The sequence below is a fragment of the Ceratotherium simum genome, chromosome 32, assembly GCF_057802395.1.
Source record: "Ceratotherium simum simum isolate JZ-2026a chromosome 32, ASM5780239v1, whole genome shotgun sequence".
Lineage (NCBI taxonomy): Eukaryota > Metazoa > Chordata > Mammalia > Perissodactyla > Rhinocerotidae > Ceratotherium > Ceratotherium simum.
The window spans coordinates 19,708,834-19,729,630 of NC_141931.1; the positions used below are offsets into that span (position 1 = coordinate 19,708,834).

Here is a 20,797-nt window from a genome sequence, read left to right on the forward strand (position 1 = left end):
TGTGCACTGAATCTGTTTCCACATTTCCTAGGACAGGCACATTCGGTGGAAATGGCCCTCCCTTCTGTCTGACCTTCTCTCGCCCATGCTTTCTTTTCCTTGTTTACACAGCTGACTCTTAGCAAGGCCCAGCTGAACTAGTTTGGGAGAATGCTGATGTTCCCTCAAGTTCCACGGTGTAGAGAGGACATGGGCTTTGAGGTCAGAAAGAAATGCTATGAATCCTGGTTCGCCATTGAACTTGACCTACCTTTATGATCTTGGACAAGGTGCCCCTTCTTGAGATCTGTTTCTTCATCTATAAAATAGGGGATAAAAATATCTTTCTTATAAGATGAAAGTAAATGTTAGCGTGTATCAATACCTATTAAAATACCTGTCATATAAGTGCTCGGTTAGTCCCATCCATCTTCCATTTCCTATGTGGTGTCATCTGGAAATCCCTGTTGCTTTTTCCTCTTTTTCTTTGAAAGCTTCTGATCTGGCTGTAGAAGTACATTAAAAAAAAAAAGGAAAGCAAGGAAAAGGCAGGTTTCAAATTTAAATGAATATATCTCATCATATGTTTTCAGGTTTTTCAAGGTAAAATCTTAGTTGGGTCAAATTCTCTTACTAGAAATACGACTTTTTAGAGTGAAAACTTCTCAAGCAGTTTCTTCTCTTTTGTGCGTCTTCTATCACATATACTTTATAGAGATTGTGGGGTTTTTATTTCTAAATTTTAGTGCCCAATAATAGGAAGTATCACATCAATAATATGTGGTTAAAGGATAATCGTCCTTGATTACTGGTTTGTACTGTAATGCAACTCTCCTTACTTTTCTACAATTTATAAAGGGCCTTCCCATATTTTATCTTATCCAGCGACCTTTCTAGTAACCCAGTGCATGTTTTCTTGGAGTTGCCCTAATTTGGCATGTGAATAAGAGAAAACTCAGAGTAGCAGGCTAAGGAGTCTTCTCAGGATTGCACAGTCGTTTTTTGGAGTAAAAAGGGTAGAAATAAACAGAATTAAAGGCAGTTTATAGAGATAAATCAAATATAGTCATGATATAAATTAGAAGAAGCGGGTGGGGAAATTGGAGGGAGACAGAAATGAGATCAACACAAAACAAGCTGGCCCTGGAGTCCGGGACCTTTGCTCTGCATCTCCAGAAATGTGGCTCAAAGCCCTGTGGCGGTTAGTTCCGAGTTTTCCTAGTTACTTTTTAGAGATCATAAGATAAAGCAGAGTCGCTGCTTAGGAGAACAGATCCTCATGGGATTCTAACATTGGAACCTGCACTCTTTCAAGGATATAATTCTGCTCCTCTATTTGCCACCTTTTGGACCCAGCTAAGTTTCAGGTTAAAAGTCTTGAAATTTCGATCTGGTCACGGTTTCCCACTAGGTCTGATTATTACGACCCTGTTTCAGGTTCTCAGGTTCTTTAAGTGTTCCCAACGGCGTAAAAAGACAGATTTCAAGAGGCATTATTTTTTTAGTTGAAAGATCAGTGTTCAAGAGGTCTTAAAAGAATATTTCTACTAGAGTTTAGGGAGATTCTATCTTCTCTACAAAGAGTACTTTTTTTTTTTGCAAATATAGAATACCTGGCTACTTCAACACATTCCTAAAATTGGTTCTTTGGCTTACACATTTCAGTTAAAGGTTTCTGATTTCCTTGTTTTTAGTTGATTTTCATTTGGCATGCTTTGCTAGACAAATAGATCCTCAATAAATACTTGTTGCTGTACGACATAGGAAAAAATATGCGAAGGTGTGATAAGAGTATTTGCATTTGAATCCATGCAGAAATGGATTCAATAGAAATGGCTTAGCCAAAAATGTAGATGAGGCAGGCCAAACCAGAAGCTTCCAAGATTAAAATCAAGGGCCTGAAATCCAAATGCAGCCGTCCCTTCACCCTAAGAAAAAAATCAGGCCAAAAGAGGTTTGGCTGGGTGGGCAGGGGAGCATGTTCTATTCGGATTTGAGCCAGCCCTTGCCTCCAGCTCAGTGCTGTCCCCGGTGAGGAGGCAAATTCTCTTTTATGGGTTTAAGTGCACCTAGCCTGGAGGTGGAGTGAGTGTGGCCCCTTCCAGTCTGCCGCTGAATGTATTCAGTGGTTTATGTGAAATGTATCATTGAGAGTTGTCGGTGCATTTCATCACTGGTGGTGGAAGTATAAATTGTTGCAACTTTCTAGAGAGCAGTTTGGCAATGCACATCAAAATGTAAAATGTGCAGACACTTAGCCTGCAATTCTACTTCCATGAAGCTAGCCAACAGAAATACTTGATTAACAGTGCAAATATAAATGTACAAGGAAGCCTCATTGCTTTTTTTTTTTTTTTGGTGAGGATGGCCCTAAGCTAACACCTGTGCCCGTCTTCCTCTCTTTTGTATGTGGGACACCGCCACAGCGGCATGGTGCTGTGATGGCTTGATGAGTGGTGTAGGTCTGCACCCAGGATCCGAACCTCTGAACCCTGGGCTGCCGAAGTGGATTGCGCCAAACTCAACCGCTGTACCACTGGGCCAGCCCCTCATTGCTTTTAATAGGGAGCAATTGGAAACAGACTAACATTTGTCAATATGACAGTGGCAAAATTATGACGCTTCTGTTGTGCAGATATTAAGGGAAGTGTAGAAGAACTCTGTAAACGTGTAGAAAGTATGGAGGAACATAAACGGTTCGTTATCTCTGGGTGCAGGAGTGGGAAGTGGTCCATGGGGGCAGGGCCTCTACCTTGAACAATTTTGGGGACCACTGTTGACAGAGTACACAGCGTAAGTGGTGCTCCCAAGATTTCTTTAACAGGGAGAGTTTAGGTGTGCTTTCACTTTTTATTTTACATTTATGTATATTTTACCTAACTTTTTTTTGCAAAGAGTACTTATTAATTTTAAAAATTGGCTTGGCCCACTATAATGCTCGCAGGAGGCAGGCTTGGGAGTAACTGTTGGTCTTGAGTGGTACAAAGCCTCTGAGACTTGAGCACCTGTCAGTCACAGAGGGATTAAGATTCCTTGTTAATTGTATATGTCAGAAATGATTCAAGAGAATCAACTCTTGTCACACAAAGAATGATATTGTAGTTTTATGAAATTTGGAGAAGCTCATTTCTGTCTGTCCATGCTGTCTGTGTAGTCTGATCCATTTTTAGACTCAGAGACCCTCATGGGCATGGCTTATGGCTTGACTTGTTCCGTTTGGCACAGAAAGTGAAGTGATCGCTGTGATAAAATATTAACTAAATTTGGACGACTTCTCGACTGTTGTAAGTGCAGAACATTTATCATATAAGCACCATTTTCGTGAGCTTTTCTTTTACTAAATATTTTATCTTACTGCCACCGTTGTGCAAAATCTTGGAACGGAAAATGAATACTGTGTATCAGTGAAACCCATTCGTATGTTGCAGTAGAATGTCAGCTTGGCATGTCCTATGTCAAGGTTTATTCAACAGCTTTTGCATAATCCAGAAGAATTTAATAACAGTCATGGTTAATTTTGCCAGTGAAATATAGGGAAAGAAAAATGTATGAAATTTAAATTATGCAGACAGCTACATTCTTAATCCTAAAATTTAATCCCTGAATTCGGTAGTGTCACACCGAGGCTTTTTAATAGTCGTGAAACTGATGGGTCTTTACTCAGATTATTGACAAACAAATTTTCCTGTGCCCTGTGCTCATGACACATTTATTGTGAGCAAAGTACCGTAAGCAGTTTTTATTGCACTAAAGATTTAATTTCCAGAATAGTTTGTCTATACTTCTCTCCCCCTTGTACGATCTTAATAACTGTGAAACAGACTGTAATTAAATCACAACAGTAACGTGTCTGGTCTCAGTGGAAATTTAATTTAATATTTTTAAAGTTTTTAACGTCTGAATTTAATGTTTTTCTTCCTTCTTTATTACCAAAAGTTCTGCTGATGAAAATTGGGACTGTGGAGACATGCTGCTTTGGTTATATATCTTTTCTCTTTAGTGATGGGGCATATACTGCTCTTTAGTCTGTAAGCAGCTACTTTGAAAAGTTTACTGTGATTTAAAAAAAAATATGTAGTTAGGAGAGATGCCAGAATTTTTTTAAATGATCATTAGGTAAATGAGGAGTACAAAATTGAGGATTCATTTACAGATGTGATAGTGCGAATCTGAAAGAAATGGACCTGAGTGTGTTGCTGAATTTCTTATAACCAGAGCACACGTTCTGGAAATGATTCAATTTAACCGTTACTCAAACGACACCTTGCTGCTTAGTCAGCTCTGTTGGTTGACGTAGCTCAGAGAACAACCACTGAGGTAGACGCCCCTGACCTACAGACTCAACAGTCCTCGTCAGCAAGACCAGAAAGTGGAGGGCAGGTGCACAGGCCCATCTCAGTCCAGGTGGATTCAGCAGTGCTCATTCCTGTAGCCCAGAAAAGCCCGAGTTACTGTTCGTTCTGTCAAGTGTGTGTGTGGGTAGGTGCCTGAATGTCAATACGCCCACCGTTACTTACACCCTGTGCTGCCTGAAATGGATAGTGTTTTTCCTATTCCGTCGTTTGTTTCATTTTTATTTTAAATGCTCTGAGTAAATGTTAACATCAAGTTGAGATTACTTAAGAGCTAGAGTGAAGAGAGGGAAGACAGTAAGGGGGAGGTGGGCCGGCTCAGCCAGCGCCTTGGGAAGCCTGGGCTGGTGAAATCCTAAGGAAATGGCCTAAGGAGAGTCCTGGCTAATAGTTAACGTAGAAATCCCGCCTGAGGAAATGGAATGAATGTCCTTCCCCTGACCTGCCTCAGACATTTTTAGGGGGAGGGTTGGTAGGGGCTTGCCTGTGTTTTGGTTTCGGTTCTTCCCATTTGAAGAGACGGCAGCCCTAATTTATCCCTCGGGAATGTAGAGCTTCCCCTGAAGCCTGGCTCCCGTGCACTGTCGTAATAAACTACACGCCTGAAATGGTTCTGCTGCGGGGAGCACTGGACTGGGAGTTGGGGGATCAGAGTTCTCCATGGCCATGCCCACCAGTCATGAGGAAATCTTGGACCTGCCTTTAGATGCACAAGAATAGTCTTCCAAATCTGAAAAATTTGGAAGAGGTTTTCCGGGCCATTTTTCTATTTAAATTTCTGTGCTAGCCTGTCTCTAGGCTACATTTAGTACATGGGATCAGGGGCTAGAACTTGGGAAGCTTCCCCTAAAACTCCAGGTGGGGGCATCTCATATTCTGGGCATCTCCATCTCCGTCATGGTGCTCATCACACCCATCAGATGAGCGTGCTGTTCCCTACCCCATCCCACTCTCACTAAGCTCCTTTGCCTGGCCTAGTGTCTGGCACACAGTAGGTCCCCATACATTTTTATCGAATGAATGGATTTTGCTTACACTCGGAAGATGCTCTGGCCCTTTCTTTCATGCTCGAGAATCTCTGAGACCACCAGTGTTGACTGTTAACTGGTAGCTGGCATCACAATCGTGCTAATTCGGTAGACCCCTTTTCTGGGGCTGATGCCTTCAATTAGATTTCTCTGCATGGACGATGTGTCCATTCGATTAAAACTGTTTATTTTTGTTAATGCTTTTTTGCAGGGGTCTTGCCCCTCAGAATAAGCCAGAACTGCAGAAAGTGATGGAAAAGCGAAAACGAGATCAAGTAATAAAGCAGAAGGAAGAAGAAGCACAAAAGAAGAAATCTGACTTGGAAATAGAACTATTAAAACGGCAGCAGAAGTTGGAGCAGGTGAGGGTGATTGGGTGAAAGTTGTCTTTTTTGTTTTTATTGAGATATATTTGACGTACAACATTGTGTAAGTTCAAGGATACAGCATATTGATTTGATACGATTATATTACAGTATGATTGCCATTGTAGCGTTAGCTAACACCTCTATTGCATCCCATTATTATCATTTCTTCTGGTGTTGAAAACAATTAAGATCTAGTCTCTTAAGTTTAGTGTTTATAATACAGTTTGGTTAGCTATAATCACATTACTGTGTATTAGGTCTCCAGGACTTATTTGTCTACTAGTTGCAAGTATGTCCCCTTAAACAACATCTCCCATTCCCCCACCCCCAGCCCCTGATAGCCACCATTTTACTCTCTGCTTTTACCATTTCAGTTTTTTTAGATTCCACATATGAGAGAGATCATACGGTATTTGTCTTTCTCTGTCTGACTGACCTCGAAAGTTGTCTTTTTTGTCCTGAGAAATAAGGATGTTGGAATGAGCAAAGTTTACCAGACATGTCAGATATCAGTGTTGATACCATGAAAGGAAAATATGAGATAAAATGTCAGCAAATAGGCTAAAATACATTCAAGGTAAAGACAAGGATTCTATTGAGGACCTAGAAGAGATTCAGGAGGCAGAGCCCAAACCAGGGGAGATCACTGAATTCACAGCAGAGTGTTGGGAGCTCAAGCAATTGAGTGCAGTTCAACTTCGCTAAGACGACAGGGCAGCTGCATGTTATCTCAGGATCTTGTTTTCTTAGCCTGGATTTTTAGGTTCTTGTCATCTCTTGATATTGCTTGTGGTAACAACCAATCGGCTGCTGCTCCTGTGCAGAATTACCACAGGGCCCACGTGCATACATATATATATATTTAAAATGGAGACCAGGAGAGAATTGCTTCCATTGGGAGATGAAGTCATTAGGGACTTTGGAAAGAGGAGGAGTGTCATGAAAAGCCTCTCAGTTTGCAATTAATTTTCCTGTTTCTGAATTTCATTTAGCTTGAACTTGAGAAGCAGAAATTACAAGAGGAGCAAGAAAACGCCCCGGAGTTCGTGAAGGTCAAAGGCAATCTCAGGAGAACAGGCCAAGAAGTGGCCCAAGCCCAGGAGTCCTAGGCCCAGGCCTCAGAGACCGCACGCCCGGCCCATCACGCACGGAAGCTGCGTACAGGCGTCTCCTCAACACTTAATCTCAGGGCCGGAGCCCCTGGAGAGAGTCCCAGCCAGCAGAGAATTGTGACTTTAAAAAGGATTTGGCTTTGGTTTTCCTACAATCTGGGTGGATAAACTACCTGTGACAGTGCAGTTCTGTTCGCCAAACGAAGGACATTGACCAGCACTTGAGTTGGGGTAACGGACCTGTGTCCAAAGACTTAATTAAAAAAAGCAGCAACAGCAGAGGAAGAGGACACTGGAATAAATTCTTGAGAGTTGCACTACTTGGTTTTTCTTCCAGTCCAAGTTTAGTGGGGCAGAGAGCCTTTTTTCTTTGAAAACCTAAAGAAAATGTGTTTCATTGTTCCTTTAGTTATCTATTAGGTCGCCCAGAAATGCGTTCGATGTGTTACACCCAATGTTCGTAAATTCTATTTTGAGAACCTGCAGTTTTCTTGTTTAGTTTATACTTTCACCCGTGTTAGAGTTAACACGCGGAGAATGTTCATGTGCGTGTTGAGCACAGCTATTACCTTTGTTGGCACTAAGGTTCAGAAATGGGGTGAGCAGGTATAAAAATACATGAACAAAAATACATAAATGTCCATCTTGATCTCATTTTAATCCCTTTTGGCTCTGTGATATTAGTAGGCTCCACGGTGACATTCCAGTCCAGAGAAGGCACATCATATAAATCCATTTATTGCTTTGACAACTGTTAGGGTTTTTGTTTTGTTTTGCTTTTCAATTTCTTGCTGAGCTAGCCCTTTGAAATGGAATAATCTCCTGATCCTTTGGAGAATAAAAACTGGTCCATGTAACCCAACTTCGACGTCAAGAGTGGAGGGTCCACGTCTTTTGATCTCTTCGAGAGCCGTTTGAGGAAAGCTCCCATTGGGAACTGGGCAAGGAGGAGTTCTTTGGGTATTTTAATGGGAAACAAATGTAGGTTGCTCTCAAGGAGGCCTTGTTGGAAGATTTATAGCATTTGTACACTTTGAATATTATTAGAATCCAACTTATGAAAATTTCTGATTAACGATCACCTATTTCTTTGCCTTTCTTTTCTTGTGAAGAAAGACTGTTTTACCACTCTCTTAGCGATGATGATGCTGTGGATAATGATGACGTTGATGACTACTGTACTGCATCTCTCAGGAAAAATCAAGGTGAAGGACAAGGCTGCTCAGTTTCCACACTCTAGCGAGCATGCTCCTCCAAGTGATGTCCGAGTTAGAATAATAGCAAAATTCTTATGCAAAATCCATTTCGTACTGCTGGTATGGGTACGGGTACATTCTACTTGGGGCGATCTGGAAGAATTTGTGTGGATTCAGTATGTTCTCCATAGAGACGATTCAGCCAGTAATTTCTACATTGAAGACTCTTCTCATGCTTCCTTTAAAGGCCCATAGACAGCTAGATCCCAAGCTTTTGAATCCTTAATAAACATAGTAGAAATTAGCTTTCTATGGGAATGCTTTAGTTTTCAGAGTTGACTGTTAGGATCCTATTCAATCCTCATGTGAACAAGATAAAAGTAAAGGCAGTGATAATATACTGCTAGTTAGAGAACATGTTGATTACACCTGAAATGGATGATTTCTCTCATCAGCAAGTATTATTTGAATAAAATATGAGATGTTTACGATAAAATATTGCTGTATCGTAGTTTTCTTTTGAAGGATGGAATGGGAACTAGTTTTTTCCATCATTCTTCCTTTTGAGAGAAGAAAGTCCATTGACTGACCATCCTGAAAGGACATTTCTGGTTGCACATTGACTAGAGTTCTTTCTTTGTGTATATGGACTAACAATGTGATTTGTAAAATGAAGATTCAGGACTGGCTCCTAGCCTTTAATCTAACTGGATGTTAGATCTTTATAGATCCTGTGTCCTTGAAGCAATTCTGCCACTTGACAAAATTCTCAAGGGCCCTGACAGGCTCCTTTAGAAGGATCAATTCTGTTCCTAGAACTTACCTAGAAATCATTCTTCCCTGGGAAAAAAAAAATTAAAAAAGCATTTCCCTCCCAATCTCACTCCAAATCTGCAAAATTATGTGTAGTTAGTTTAGAAGGTCTGGCCAAAAGGAGACTTGTAAATAGCATAAGGTGATGACTGATGACTAAGCAGTGGAGTGTACAGGTGGAGAACCTCTTTGAAGTTGTCAGATCAGCTCGGCTCACTGGCTTGAGTTTAAAAAGGCATCCGTCTCCCCCACACTTGAATACTGTACAGTCCAAACCCCGAGGACTCATAAATATCCAAGCAGTTTTGTGCTTTGAGCCACTTTTTGACAAAAATGGCTCCATTTTTCCACTCTATGGTTTTCTTAAAATAGTTGAGTGTTTTATAGTCTCCTGGTAGTAAAGCAGTGTTGCTTTCTAAGCTATAACAGTTGACTCTATTCTTCTACTCTGAAAAATCTTGACTTGTTTGAGTGTATATAATATATATAAAGGGAGCCTTAATGGGTTTGTTTTCATAATTTAATATTTTTTGTATTTGCTCTTGTATAATTGTTTTTAATGGAAAGTATTACAGAATTGAGGGTGGAATTCTTAGAACCAAAGTTATTCCTAATAAAAATCACCACATGCTTGGACCATGCAGCTGAGTTTGTCTGATCTGTTTAAGATGGGCGTCAGAACTGGAGGTGGGGGCTGTGTGCAGTTTGAGGGTTAGAAGTTGGTTCTGGAGTCTCCCTTTGTTGACTGTCGTCTTTGACAGCCTTCCCCCCAAATCAGTTACGTCTTCTTGCCTTGTGTCAGTCAAGGCTGGCAATTCATTATGTCAAACAAATTCACGCTAAGATGTTATGCTACACTTTGCATAGAATATATGGTATTTTAGCAGCAGCTGTCAGTCCTTCAGATACAAGTATTCTGAATTTGGGGAGCCTGGTAGGACAGTGGGAGATACATTTTGGAAAAGGCCATTTTTTAGTGCTTGTGACCTAGTACATATGGCATGTCTGAAGTGTGACATGAAATTCTTTTGCTTATTCAGCTAAATTAGTGTCATCTCCAAGAAGTTACTTTGGGTAGGCGTACACAGGATTGTGTTATACTATTGTTTACGATAGTTTGGAGGTTCAAGTCTCTTTATAATTATGCCTTTATTTTCCAATCCCAAATTATTACTCAGCTTGATCACCCAACTCCTAGTGTCTTTGGACTCTTTTCAAAAGCCGATCTACTCAGGGCAGTGAAGACTTGCTGCGTCCAAGGTTATGCCAGGAGTTCTAAAGGCCAGTGCGGAAGATGGGCTCCAAAAGAGGATTTGAGTGGTAGCTGCTTCCTTGGAATAACTAGGCAGTTTCCAAGGTGACAGGTTTGAGGCTATCAGTCCATTTTATTGGACGACTATGTTTGTTTCTTAGAGTAATCGTAACAGATTTGAAAGAAGACAGAGGGCACTTCATGCGTTGGGTAAGATTTAAGATGCTATAGTACAGCCACAAGAAGTGTTAGAATAATATGGAATAGAATGGAAACCAGGTTTCCATTCACTAGTATAATGAGAAATGATGTGTTTTATTTCCAAGTTCTTAGGGTAAATAAGATCTTTATGAGCTAGCCTCACAATTATAATTTCTACCTTTTTTTGGTCCTCTTGAGAGAATGCAGCCTGGTTATCAATTGGGGAGGTTTTGGAGTGTCTTCCCACTTGCTCCTAGATTTCCTAGCAAGACGGTAATGGCGACCAGAGTCTGGTACAAAGGGCATTTGGTTATTTATTGAAAGTATGCTGATTGTCCCTGGGGAATTGTTGCTCCCAGGCCCCTCAAAGTTAGGAAGTATATTTGTGTGTGTAAATGTAAATATGTATTCACACATTTGCACTGTTTATTTTTATATCTATGTTTATTGGAAATCATGAGCTCACATCAATACCCCCAATTCCAACCCAATTCCCCGCTTCCATATTTGTGGCTCCCCTCTCTCACAGTGAAATCCTGGCTGCCACCCTCCTCCACGCACTTAGTTGTTTTCTCAGTCCCCCTGTATGTAACCAATCTCTTAGCTTTGCTCACCCACCTTCCTCACTCTGGCCCTGCCTAGTGGCTTCTGATTGAATTATTCAGGAAGAAAAGAAGGAAGCACCAATTTTTCTTGAGCATGTAAACATTTATTGTAAATTTAATTAAATTGCCTCAAACAACTTAAACTTAGTATACCTGATTGTTTTGAACCTTTCACACTCCTTAAAGAGTACACAAACCATTCTTGATGTATTAGGGTTCTCCAGAGAAACAGAGCTGTTAGGAAAGATATATATATATAAATATATATAAAGCAAGAGCCAGTAGGAAATATATATATAGGAAAGATGTATATATAAATACATATAAAGCAAAATTTATTTATGACTAGTTGGCTCATGTGATTGCGGAGACTGAGAAGTCCCACAATCTGCTGTCTGCCAGCTGAAGACCCAGGAAAGCTGGTGGTGTAATTAAGTCCAACTTCGAAGGCCTGAGAACCAAGGGAGCTGATGGTGTAAATGCCAGTCTGAGAGCAGGAGAAGACCACTGTCCTAGCTCAGCAGTCAGAGAAAGAGCAAAGCCACCCTTCCACCACTTTTCGTTCTATGCAGGCCCTGAACTGATTGGATGAGGCCCACCAACACTGGTCAGGGCAGTCTGCTTTACTGAGTCCAACGATTCAAATGCCAGTGTTATCTGGAAACACCCTCATGGGCACACCCACAACTAATGTTTAATCTGGGTACCCTGTGGCCCAGTCAAGTCAACACACAAAATTAACCTTCACACTTGAATACAATGATTAACACATTTAAAAAAAATAGTTTACATAAACCTATTTTACAAATCAACTTTTGAGCTATATGTCCAATAATTTTTACTTTCAAAATACTACTATTAAGGCCATATTTATAGTCATATCTTCCTAGGGGTTCGGTTATGCTTTATTATATTTCTTGGACTTGTAGTAATCTTACCAAGCCTAAAAGAAAAGGAATGGCTCTTCAGACTGAGAGATCATAATCTGGGTTGTTGGCTGATTCTTACTGAGGACAAGGAGCCTGGCTGCACAGTCCAAGCTGTTTCAACCATGAGCCACAGACCTTGGGCTGAGTCCTTTTATAATTAATTCTTACTTGCTTTGTCATGGGATTTTTAATATCTTGCCATTCATATTACTTTAATTTTTTGAAACTTGATATCTTTTCTAGAAAGGAAGTATGCTTTAATTTTTCATGGCCAGCATTACCTAACTCATTGTCTTGCTTTTATGATATATTGATCTTGTCTATTAGCATTATTGAAAACCTATGTATGCCTTATCAATATCTTGATAATTACTAGGATCATATTGAGATTTATGTACTAAGAGTCGTCATGGTGAATTCTTTAAGACATTTGGCTATTTATTATCTTGGACATACTGTTGGGTCCTTTTAAATGTGTTATTGTATATGATCAATGATTCCTTTTCTGCTTGGTTATTACATGTGACCCCTGATGATGATCAGTCTTCTTCTGGTACTATATTTTTTTAGTTTCTTTATCTTTCAGATTTCCTCTATTTATTCTCTCCTGTATGCATAGCTAGAAACAAGCACGTGGCTGTACTTCATGAAAATGTATATTCTTAGTAGAACGAGCAAAATACCCTCATACACGAATATTCCCTTAAACGTCTCCTATAATCATCCTTATTTTGTATTACAATTCCTTTTTCTCTTGAGTATCATGAATCTGTGGCCTTTTATAGATACAGCTTATAATTTTCATCTCCCTTTTTTGATGCTCAGAATATTACAGCTTGGCTAGTGGAAGCCTTTCCAGCTTATTCCTCTGTTTTTATTTTTTTATTTGTATAAAATACTGCTTCTAATAGCTATGAAAGCATCCTTACTTTGTTACAACAATAGGATGTTTCAGACCATCCTAATTTTTTTTCCTGACATAGGACTATATGCCTTTCAAGAAATCCTGGTTCCTCTTGATGGAGAATAGAAATAGAGGTTGAGATCTGGCATGAGAGGTGTACAGGAGAGTTGCTAGTGGACCAAAGTGCTCTTGCACTTTTAGTTGTGATGGAGCTAAAGGACATGAAATCACCCTGGTTTTTCCATTTTAACCCCTTATGTGGTTCTACCCTATGGTAGAATATTTGTCTTATGGTGTGAGTCTCACTGAACCAGAAGCATTTTCATTACGCTTACAAAGATTAACTGAGATATTTTCTTTTAAAATAAGAATTATGAAAGGGGACTTGCCTGACCAGATACCAAAGCACACTTTCAAGCAATAGTAATTTAACTGGTCTGATATTGGCCCAGAGTAGACAAATAGATCAATGGAACAGAATATAAAGTCCAGAAAGAGACTCATCTACATATTGAAATTTACTTCATGATTGAGGTACAATTTTATTTAAAATCATTTAGGGTAAACAATTCGGTGAAAAGTTTTGAGGCCATTGAAACCAAACAAATATGTATTCCTCTGTCTACCACCACATGTAAGACTAATTTCCAAATTTGTTAAAGTGTTCAGCTTTAGAAAAGTAAAACTATAGAAGTATTAGAAGAAAATATAAGGGAATATTTATATAATCCTGGGAATGGGAGAGACTTTCCTAAGCAAGACATCTAACCCAAAATCTATAGTGAGGAAAACTGACAGATTTAGCTAGTGAAAATGAAACATTCTTGTACAAAAAAGAAATCATAAAAAAGGTTAAAAGAAAGGTAACAGACTAAGATACACTACATATATAGCAGCAAATGAAAAATACCTACATTACATACAGAACATCTATAAATGTCAATCTAATAAAAAATGAACAAATATGTAATAGGCAATTCCCAGAAGAAGAAATACAAATGTCCCATCAACATGTCAAGAGATGCTCAATGTCACTAGCATCAGGAAAATGCAAATTAAAGCAACAATGGGGTGATTTTACACAAATATTCACAAAGCAAAAATTAAATAGATTGATAACTGCTATTGTTGATGAGGATGTGGAGAAACAGGTACTATTACACACCTTCAGTGGGAGTGCAAATTGGTAAAGCCAATTTTAAAATACCCATATCTTCACACCCACTAGAATGAATGTAATCAAAAAGACAGACAACAAGTGTTGACTAGGATGCTGGAGGGAATGTAAAATGGTCCAGCCACTTTGGAAAAATCTGGCAGTTTCTTGGAAAGTCAGACTTAGACCTATCATATGACTCAGTAGTTCTAAGTATATGCTCAAAAGAAATGAAAACATAGATCCACATAAAGTCTAGCGGCAGTCTTCATAACAGCTAAAAAGTGGAAACAACCCAAATGTCTATCAACTGATGAATGGATAAGCAAAATGTGGTATATCTGTACAATGGAATATTATTCAGTCATAAAAAGGAATGAAGTACTGATACATGCTACAACACAGATAAATCTGAAAAACATTGTACTAAGTGAAAGAAGGCAAACACGAAAGACCACATAGTGGAGCCAACCCCGATGGCCTAGTGGTTCAAGCTCAGCGCGCTCCACTTCGGCACGGAACCACACCACTCGTCTGTTAGTAGCCATGCTGTTGTGGCAGCTCACATAGAAGAACTAGAAGAACGTGCAACTGGAATACACAACTCTGTACTGGGGCTTTGGGGAGAGAGAGAGAGGGAGAAAAAAAAGACCACATGGTGTATGGTTACATTTATATGCAATGTCCGGAATAGGTTAAACTATAGGGACAGACATTAGATTAGTGGTTGCCTGGGACTAGGGCTGAGTATGGTGGGAACGGGGAGTGACTGCCTGCAAATGGGCGTGAGGTTTCTTTTTGGGAGTGATGGAAATGATTTAAAATAAAATTGTAGTGATGGTTGCACAACTCTTTAAATATACTAATAATCATATTAGTATCAATATACATGCTAATACCCATTAAAATGGGTAACTTTTATGGTTTGTGAGTTATACCTCAATAAAGCTTTTAAAAATGCACATACCGTTTGACACACAATTACGTTTCTAGGAATTTGGCCTTCAGAAATATTTATGTGCACAAAGATTGTTGTTCAAAGATTTATTTGCATCATTTCTCATAATTTCTCTTGGAAACAGCCCACCTATATAGTAGTAATTTACTGGAGTGAGTATAATACATCCCTCTTCCCCATTATAGACTATAGTGCACGTCTTTAAAAACAAGATTGTAATTACATTATTCCACGTATACAGGAATAAGACTTTGAAGCTATACTGTTACATAAAGCAAGCTGCAGAACAATACATAGCATAATCTCATTTATATGAAAAAAATTTAGTTTATATATCCATACATCTATATAAATGCTTACAAATAAGCATTTATTATTATTTGTTTATTTATCATGTCAGGAGTGCAGAGGGGAAGGGAATTGGGGCCAGAAATAAAGGGGGACTTCTATGTTTAATCTGAATATTTTTATATTTTACAAATTTTGTACAATAAGAATGTGTTCTTGAATCACTAGTGTTTAAAAGGGCATAAGGAGCAAAGAAAAATCTTGGAAAATACATGTGCTTCATACAAAATTGTCTCTTAAAATTTAAATGCTAGTCATGTCATAATTATTTGCATGTAGAGTGCACGTACGGTGAGAAATGACAACAGAATGATTTCAGTGTTCCCTAACAGTGCAGTAAAAGTGAATCCATTTTGAGAAACTGTCAAGAATTCAATTATTTTATGCACACAGACCTATAATTGATGTAGTCGAGTCAAAGAGAGAAAGGGTCCAGGGAAGGAATAAAAAGAAGCTTCAACTCCGGAATGGCAGTGAGGAACGTTTGAAGTCTTTGTGGAACCCCTAATGATGGAACAGAGACCTGAACCGGGGCTCCTTGTAAGCAATCCAGTTGTAGGCTTGTCCATGAAAACATCTCTGCCCTTTACGTAGTTCCTCTGCTACTGGAATTGAAGGTAATGTGGTTACAGTATTGGTTTTTCCTACTATTGTTTTTACTGGCTGAAGTCAAGGTGACTGGGAACGTGAGGAAATACAGCTCAGTACCGAGCTACTGGTGCCCTGCGCATGTGGGGCCTTGGGGGACTCTAGAGTGGCCAGTCAAGGTCTTCCTGGCACATAATCTCTCTTGGAAGATGGTGAAACTTCTCTTTATCTTCTCCCTTGCTTCTAGATGGAGCCTTCATCATATTACTAAGCATACTTTTATTTCTCTTTCTACTCCTTCTGGATGAATGCTTAAGATTTAAGCTTGGAAGATGAGCTAGCCAAGGACTGGAGACATGATGACTCTGGGCCCTTGATGAAGGCTGGCTTAGAAGAGCATTCGCAGCAGAGCACATGGGCGGCACCATCACCTGTTCTGACTTCCCTGTTGAAGTTTGAGGTGCATGCACATGGGTGCCTCCTTGGTCATTTGCCCATGATTATCTATTCATTCAAGAGGTTCCAGGAAACAATCGCACCTGTGTCAGCCAGGTGCCAACGAAGAGGGAAGCAATATGACTGAAACGTGGTTGCTAACCAGGAGGACAAAATCTTACACAATGAACTGTGAACTGGAATCAGAGTTCACGGAAGACTCTTTAGAGCTAACAGCCACCCTCGGACCTTAACGAGGAGAAAATTCACTGTATAAACTCAAGTGAGCAAAAGCGATTTTCTAACGACTGTAAATTGGCTTTAATTTGATGAATTGGTGCTCTGTGATCTGGAGAGGGTTGTCCTTGTTTGTGCTCTTTCTTTCCATTCCTCTTTCCTTCCTTAGTGATTTCAATGTTTCCCAAAGATAAGCAGCCAGATCAATCCACTAAAAGTACTTACCAAATATGTTTACAAGATAGGTTGCTAGGAGCTGGTTCCAGCCGTTGAGCTGTTTATAATTTTGGTCAGAGATAAGACCTTGCATAAGATGTAATAAATAATAAAAAACACTAAATTAAGTTAAATACCACATGATACACCTAGAAGATAAGAACTAGAGGAGCAAATTAAGACCGGAAATACACTAAATCAAATGGTTTTATTGCTACATAGATGCTCACATAAATGTTCTCTGAGGGAGACCGTGGAAATGAACAGTTCGAAGGATGTTTTAAATTAAATGTGAATCGTATTTATCCTTGATCTTCCTCTTTGCTTCACAGACTGTTTAAAAAATAAGACTGGACAGTTTGAAAACCCAGGTTCTTATGAGTATCAGTAATAGGACACCGGAGTGTGGAGGGGGGTGACAGCAAGCCTCCCCCAGTTTATGGTGTTGCCAGGTAACGTTTGTCATTGTTTACTTCCAGGAAACTTCCGCGGTGCTTGAGGTTAGGCCGTGGGTGAGTTTAGATCTATTTCCTGGCATGAAATCTGAAGCGCTGTGTGGTTTGCTGTGGCATGGTGAAGAACAACCAAGTGGCAGGCTGTCCCCGTGGACCTGTAGTGGGTACACGGGAATGAAGGGGGCCCCAGGGAAGCATGCGTTCGTGTCCATGCAGTTTGTCCATTTTTATCACCATGCTCAGTGTTGGGAATATGATGTGGAGCAAAATCATATTTTGTCCCTACGTTTTTGGAGCTTAAGATCTAGTGAGGAGACAAATATTTTTCAAAGAATCACTAAATGAATAGTGGCAAGTGCTACAAAGCCCCCCAAAGAAGTAGGAGCCCAGGCAATGAGGGTGGACCCATAGGGGAAGTCATGCCAAGAAATCTAGCCAATTAGAAACTACTAGACAGACAGACACATCATGGAGAAATCTTACCAGAACAAGATTGAAGGCACGTAATTGCCTTTTCTCTTCTGCATTTTTTTTTCAGGCCAGGGAATTTAACCCATAATCAAGACTTGGATGATCCCACATGTAGGCTATGTATGTACTCTTCCTGATAAGCTTTTAGTCTTAAAAATAAGTCCCTGCTCCCCTCATTCTCAACCCAACTCATTAACTTTCCCTCCCACTCTCCCTCCTTCTTATATAGTGAAAGGAAAAAGATATCTTAGCTGCTGATCATAAATTGATATTTAGCCAGGAGAGTTCTTTTTTGCAAACATGCGACCTTGAGGATCTAATGAATCAACTTTCTGTGTTAGACGTTCCTACTTTCTTTACCTTAATTTCTATGATGGCCTGTTTCTTACACACACCCTCGAGGAACCTTGCCAATGTCGTATTTATCCAAGCTGTGCTGGCTTTTTCTACAGTGCTGTAGGGTTTTCCTCCTGTCTGATTTTACACAGGCTGGCTTTGGGCTCTGGGTGTGCATTCTCACACCCCCTCCTGTTCTATGATGGAGCCATGAGAGAGGATACACGCAGAGGCCCGGTGAAGCCCAGTGAGGGAGCCGCCATGTGGGAGGGCAGCCATCCAGGCAGTGTGGGCAGGAATCTAGAGATGACCCATTCTTTCCCGAGCCCACCCTCTCCTCTCCCTAGGCTGTGCTTACACTTCATTTTGTGTCAACTAACATTTATTCAACACCCTCTGTATGCTGGTCAACATGAAGATAAAATGTCAGTAGGGTCGAGTCCTCATTCTTGAGTTTATACTCCTTGGAGGCCCTACAAGTAAACACGTGTCCCCAACATGCAAGGAGCCTCCCGTATGTTGACCTTGACCAAGGTGGGTACAGAAAGTGTTGCAGGAGCCATGGAAGTGCAATTTATATTTCTCTAAGAGAGTAGAGGGAAGTGCAGATCCAGGTGTCACAAGAAAGTACCATGGTCTTGTCTGTGTCACCATCTGAGCATACCTATAGGCTCACACACTCTGTTCTGTATAAGAGCAAGATGCAGTCGCCAAAGGCAACAGCCAACTCTTGGTTCTCTGCTTTCTTTCCTGAGCTTGGAACTAATTGTTGGACTAATGCGCACTGGCTGAGAGCATGAACCGGGAGGCACTTGGGGCTGGCCACCTTCAGTAGAAGGGCTGCGTGTGTGTTTGTGTGTGTGTATGTACACGTGCGCACGTGTGTGTGTGAGAGCACGGGCTGCTTTCCATAACCAAGGTCAGATGGAATTCACATTGGATGTCAGTTTGGAGTTTTGGGAAAAATTGAGTGGGCAACAGAGTAAGGTTAGGAGCAGGCTCTGGTTTGGATCTTAGCCCAACCACTTTCTAGCTTTGTGATCTTAGGAAAATATATTCTCTATCCTCGGTTTCCTCATCTGAAAAGTGGGGATAATGAATGTACATATGTGCCTCATTGAGTTGTACAAGTTAGAGGAATAATAATAAAGCACTTAATAGACATTAGTGATTATTATTGTTGCTGTTCTTTCATTTATGTTTGCTGTCTACACGTTGTATTTATGAGGTTTGAGCAAGTGGAGGCTCGGTCATCAGAGACCTGTGTGGTGTGGAATGTCTACAGGACTGAGCGCCCACAGAATCAACGCACAGGGCCAGGGCGATCCTCAGTACAAGACCCTCTGCCGTGTGGTGTGATTTAAAGCTGTGACATCTACTTGCTCCTAAATTCCTCTTCTAAAAGCTTACCGCATTAACCTTTAAAATCTCAACGACCGTTTAGATCTGTTATAGGTTCCAACACGCTGTTACCTGGGAAGACACAACACACACTTTACTGCATAGCAGAGACCCCTCGATGCATTCTCAAGGACTGGGAACAGCCAGGACAATCCCTTTTGTCCTGAGCAGTCAGGCCTGGGGAAGCCAAGGAGGAGCCCTGAGGAGTCTGGAAGAGGAGGACGGACGGGGATGGATCGTGGAGGGGTAGAGAATGTGGGGGTTGGTATTTGGGACATAATGCCTGGGGCACAGTAGATGTTCAATAAATATTGCCATTAAATGACGAGACCTGGAAAGAGGGAGCTTGGGCACTGGCAGGCATGGCCTGTTCCCAGTGTGCCCAGGGCTGGCCCAGCTCAGCTGACGCCAGGGGCCAGAAGGAAGGTGGCTGGTAAGTGTTGCCGGCCCCTTCTAAGGCCCCGTGGAAGGCTGAGTTCCTGCCAAACCTTCTTAACTCGGAAGAACCCCTAATTAGAGGCTTCTAGGAATCAAGGTTTCCCCCTGAGGGGCTGCTTCACTGACAAGGCAGCCAAATAAAATCTTCCATGCCCTCTCTGGCAATAGGAAGGTTGGTGACATCAGGCTTCTGCAACTAGAATTTGATCCTTTTTGCTAGGATAGTGTAGTCTACAGTATTGAGTGGTTGTGAGGCTTAAATAAAATAATAAAGTCGAGCCCTAGCTTAGGGCCTGGCCTGTGCAGTCCCTCAATGGAGGGGTGCAGTTGCTATTACTATCCCTGAAATGATGCAAAATGCTGCCATCTAGTGTGCATCGGCAGAACTTTCTAATTGGAAACGTAATTCGTTAATTAATTGGTTATTGTTATTATTATGATTTGCTCAGTTGGTCTTAGAATTTGTTTTTCAGAACGCCAGTCTTGTGTTCTTGGTCTGAGGTGAACTAATGCAAACCAAACCCGTCAGTTCAATACGATGTTTCCTGCATGAAGAGTAAAAGGTCTTCTCTTCTAGGCCCAGGGCTGCCTCTTCCTGTGGGGTGGTCAGCAAGTCAGTGATCTTCCTCACGCTTAGTTTTCCTCATGTGTAAAATGGGCTAACCATCTGTTTCCTGTATTGTGAAGATCGTAGTGTCACCCACTCATTCATTCATTCATTCATTCATCCAGCGATACTGGTGCAGGCCGGCTGTGTATCACCCGTGGATCCCCAGGTGAGTAGGGAAGGCAGTGTTCACGGAAGGAGGGTTCTGGGGAGGAAACCGATACACACACGAAATGAACAAACCATGAAACCATTTCCCACACCGACTAAGAGAAGGCTCTCTTCCTCCGTTCTCTGCTTCCAATCCTTCTCTTTTCATAATGCTGCCAGTTCTTTCCTGAAACACAGATCTGAGCATGTTACTGCCTTGCTCAGAACCTTCTCCCCTGTCAATATAATAACGTCCAGTTTA

The 20,797-nt window shown here is 40.8% G+C and overlaps 1 protein-coding gene across 5 annotated transcripts in view; it reads left to right on the forward strand.

Moving 5' to 3' along the window:
- The window catches only part of FAM107B (family with sequence similarity 107 member B), a 208,016-nt gene extending 198,527 nt beyond the window's left edge, over positions 1 to 9,489 (forward strand). For all 5 annotated transcript variants that reach the window (XM_004425352.3, XM_087420813.1, XM_087420812.1 and 2 more), the window contains 2 exons: positions 5,571 to 5,721; positions 6,720 to 9,489. In XM_004425352.3, the coding sequence (XP_004425409.1) occupies positions 5,571 to 5,721; positions 6,720 to 6,836 (268 nt within the window). In that variant the 3' untranslated portion in view covers positions 6,837 to 9,489. The remainder of the gene's footprint in view (positions 1 to 5,570; positions 5,722 to 6,719) is intronic.
- The last annotated feature ends 11,308 nt before the right edge of the window (positions 9,490 to 20,797 follow it).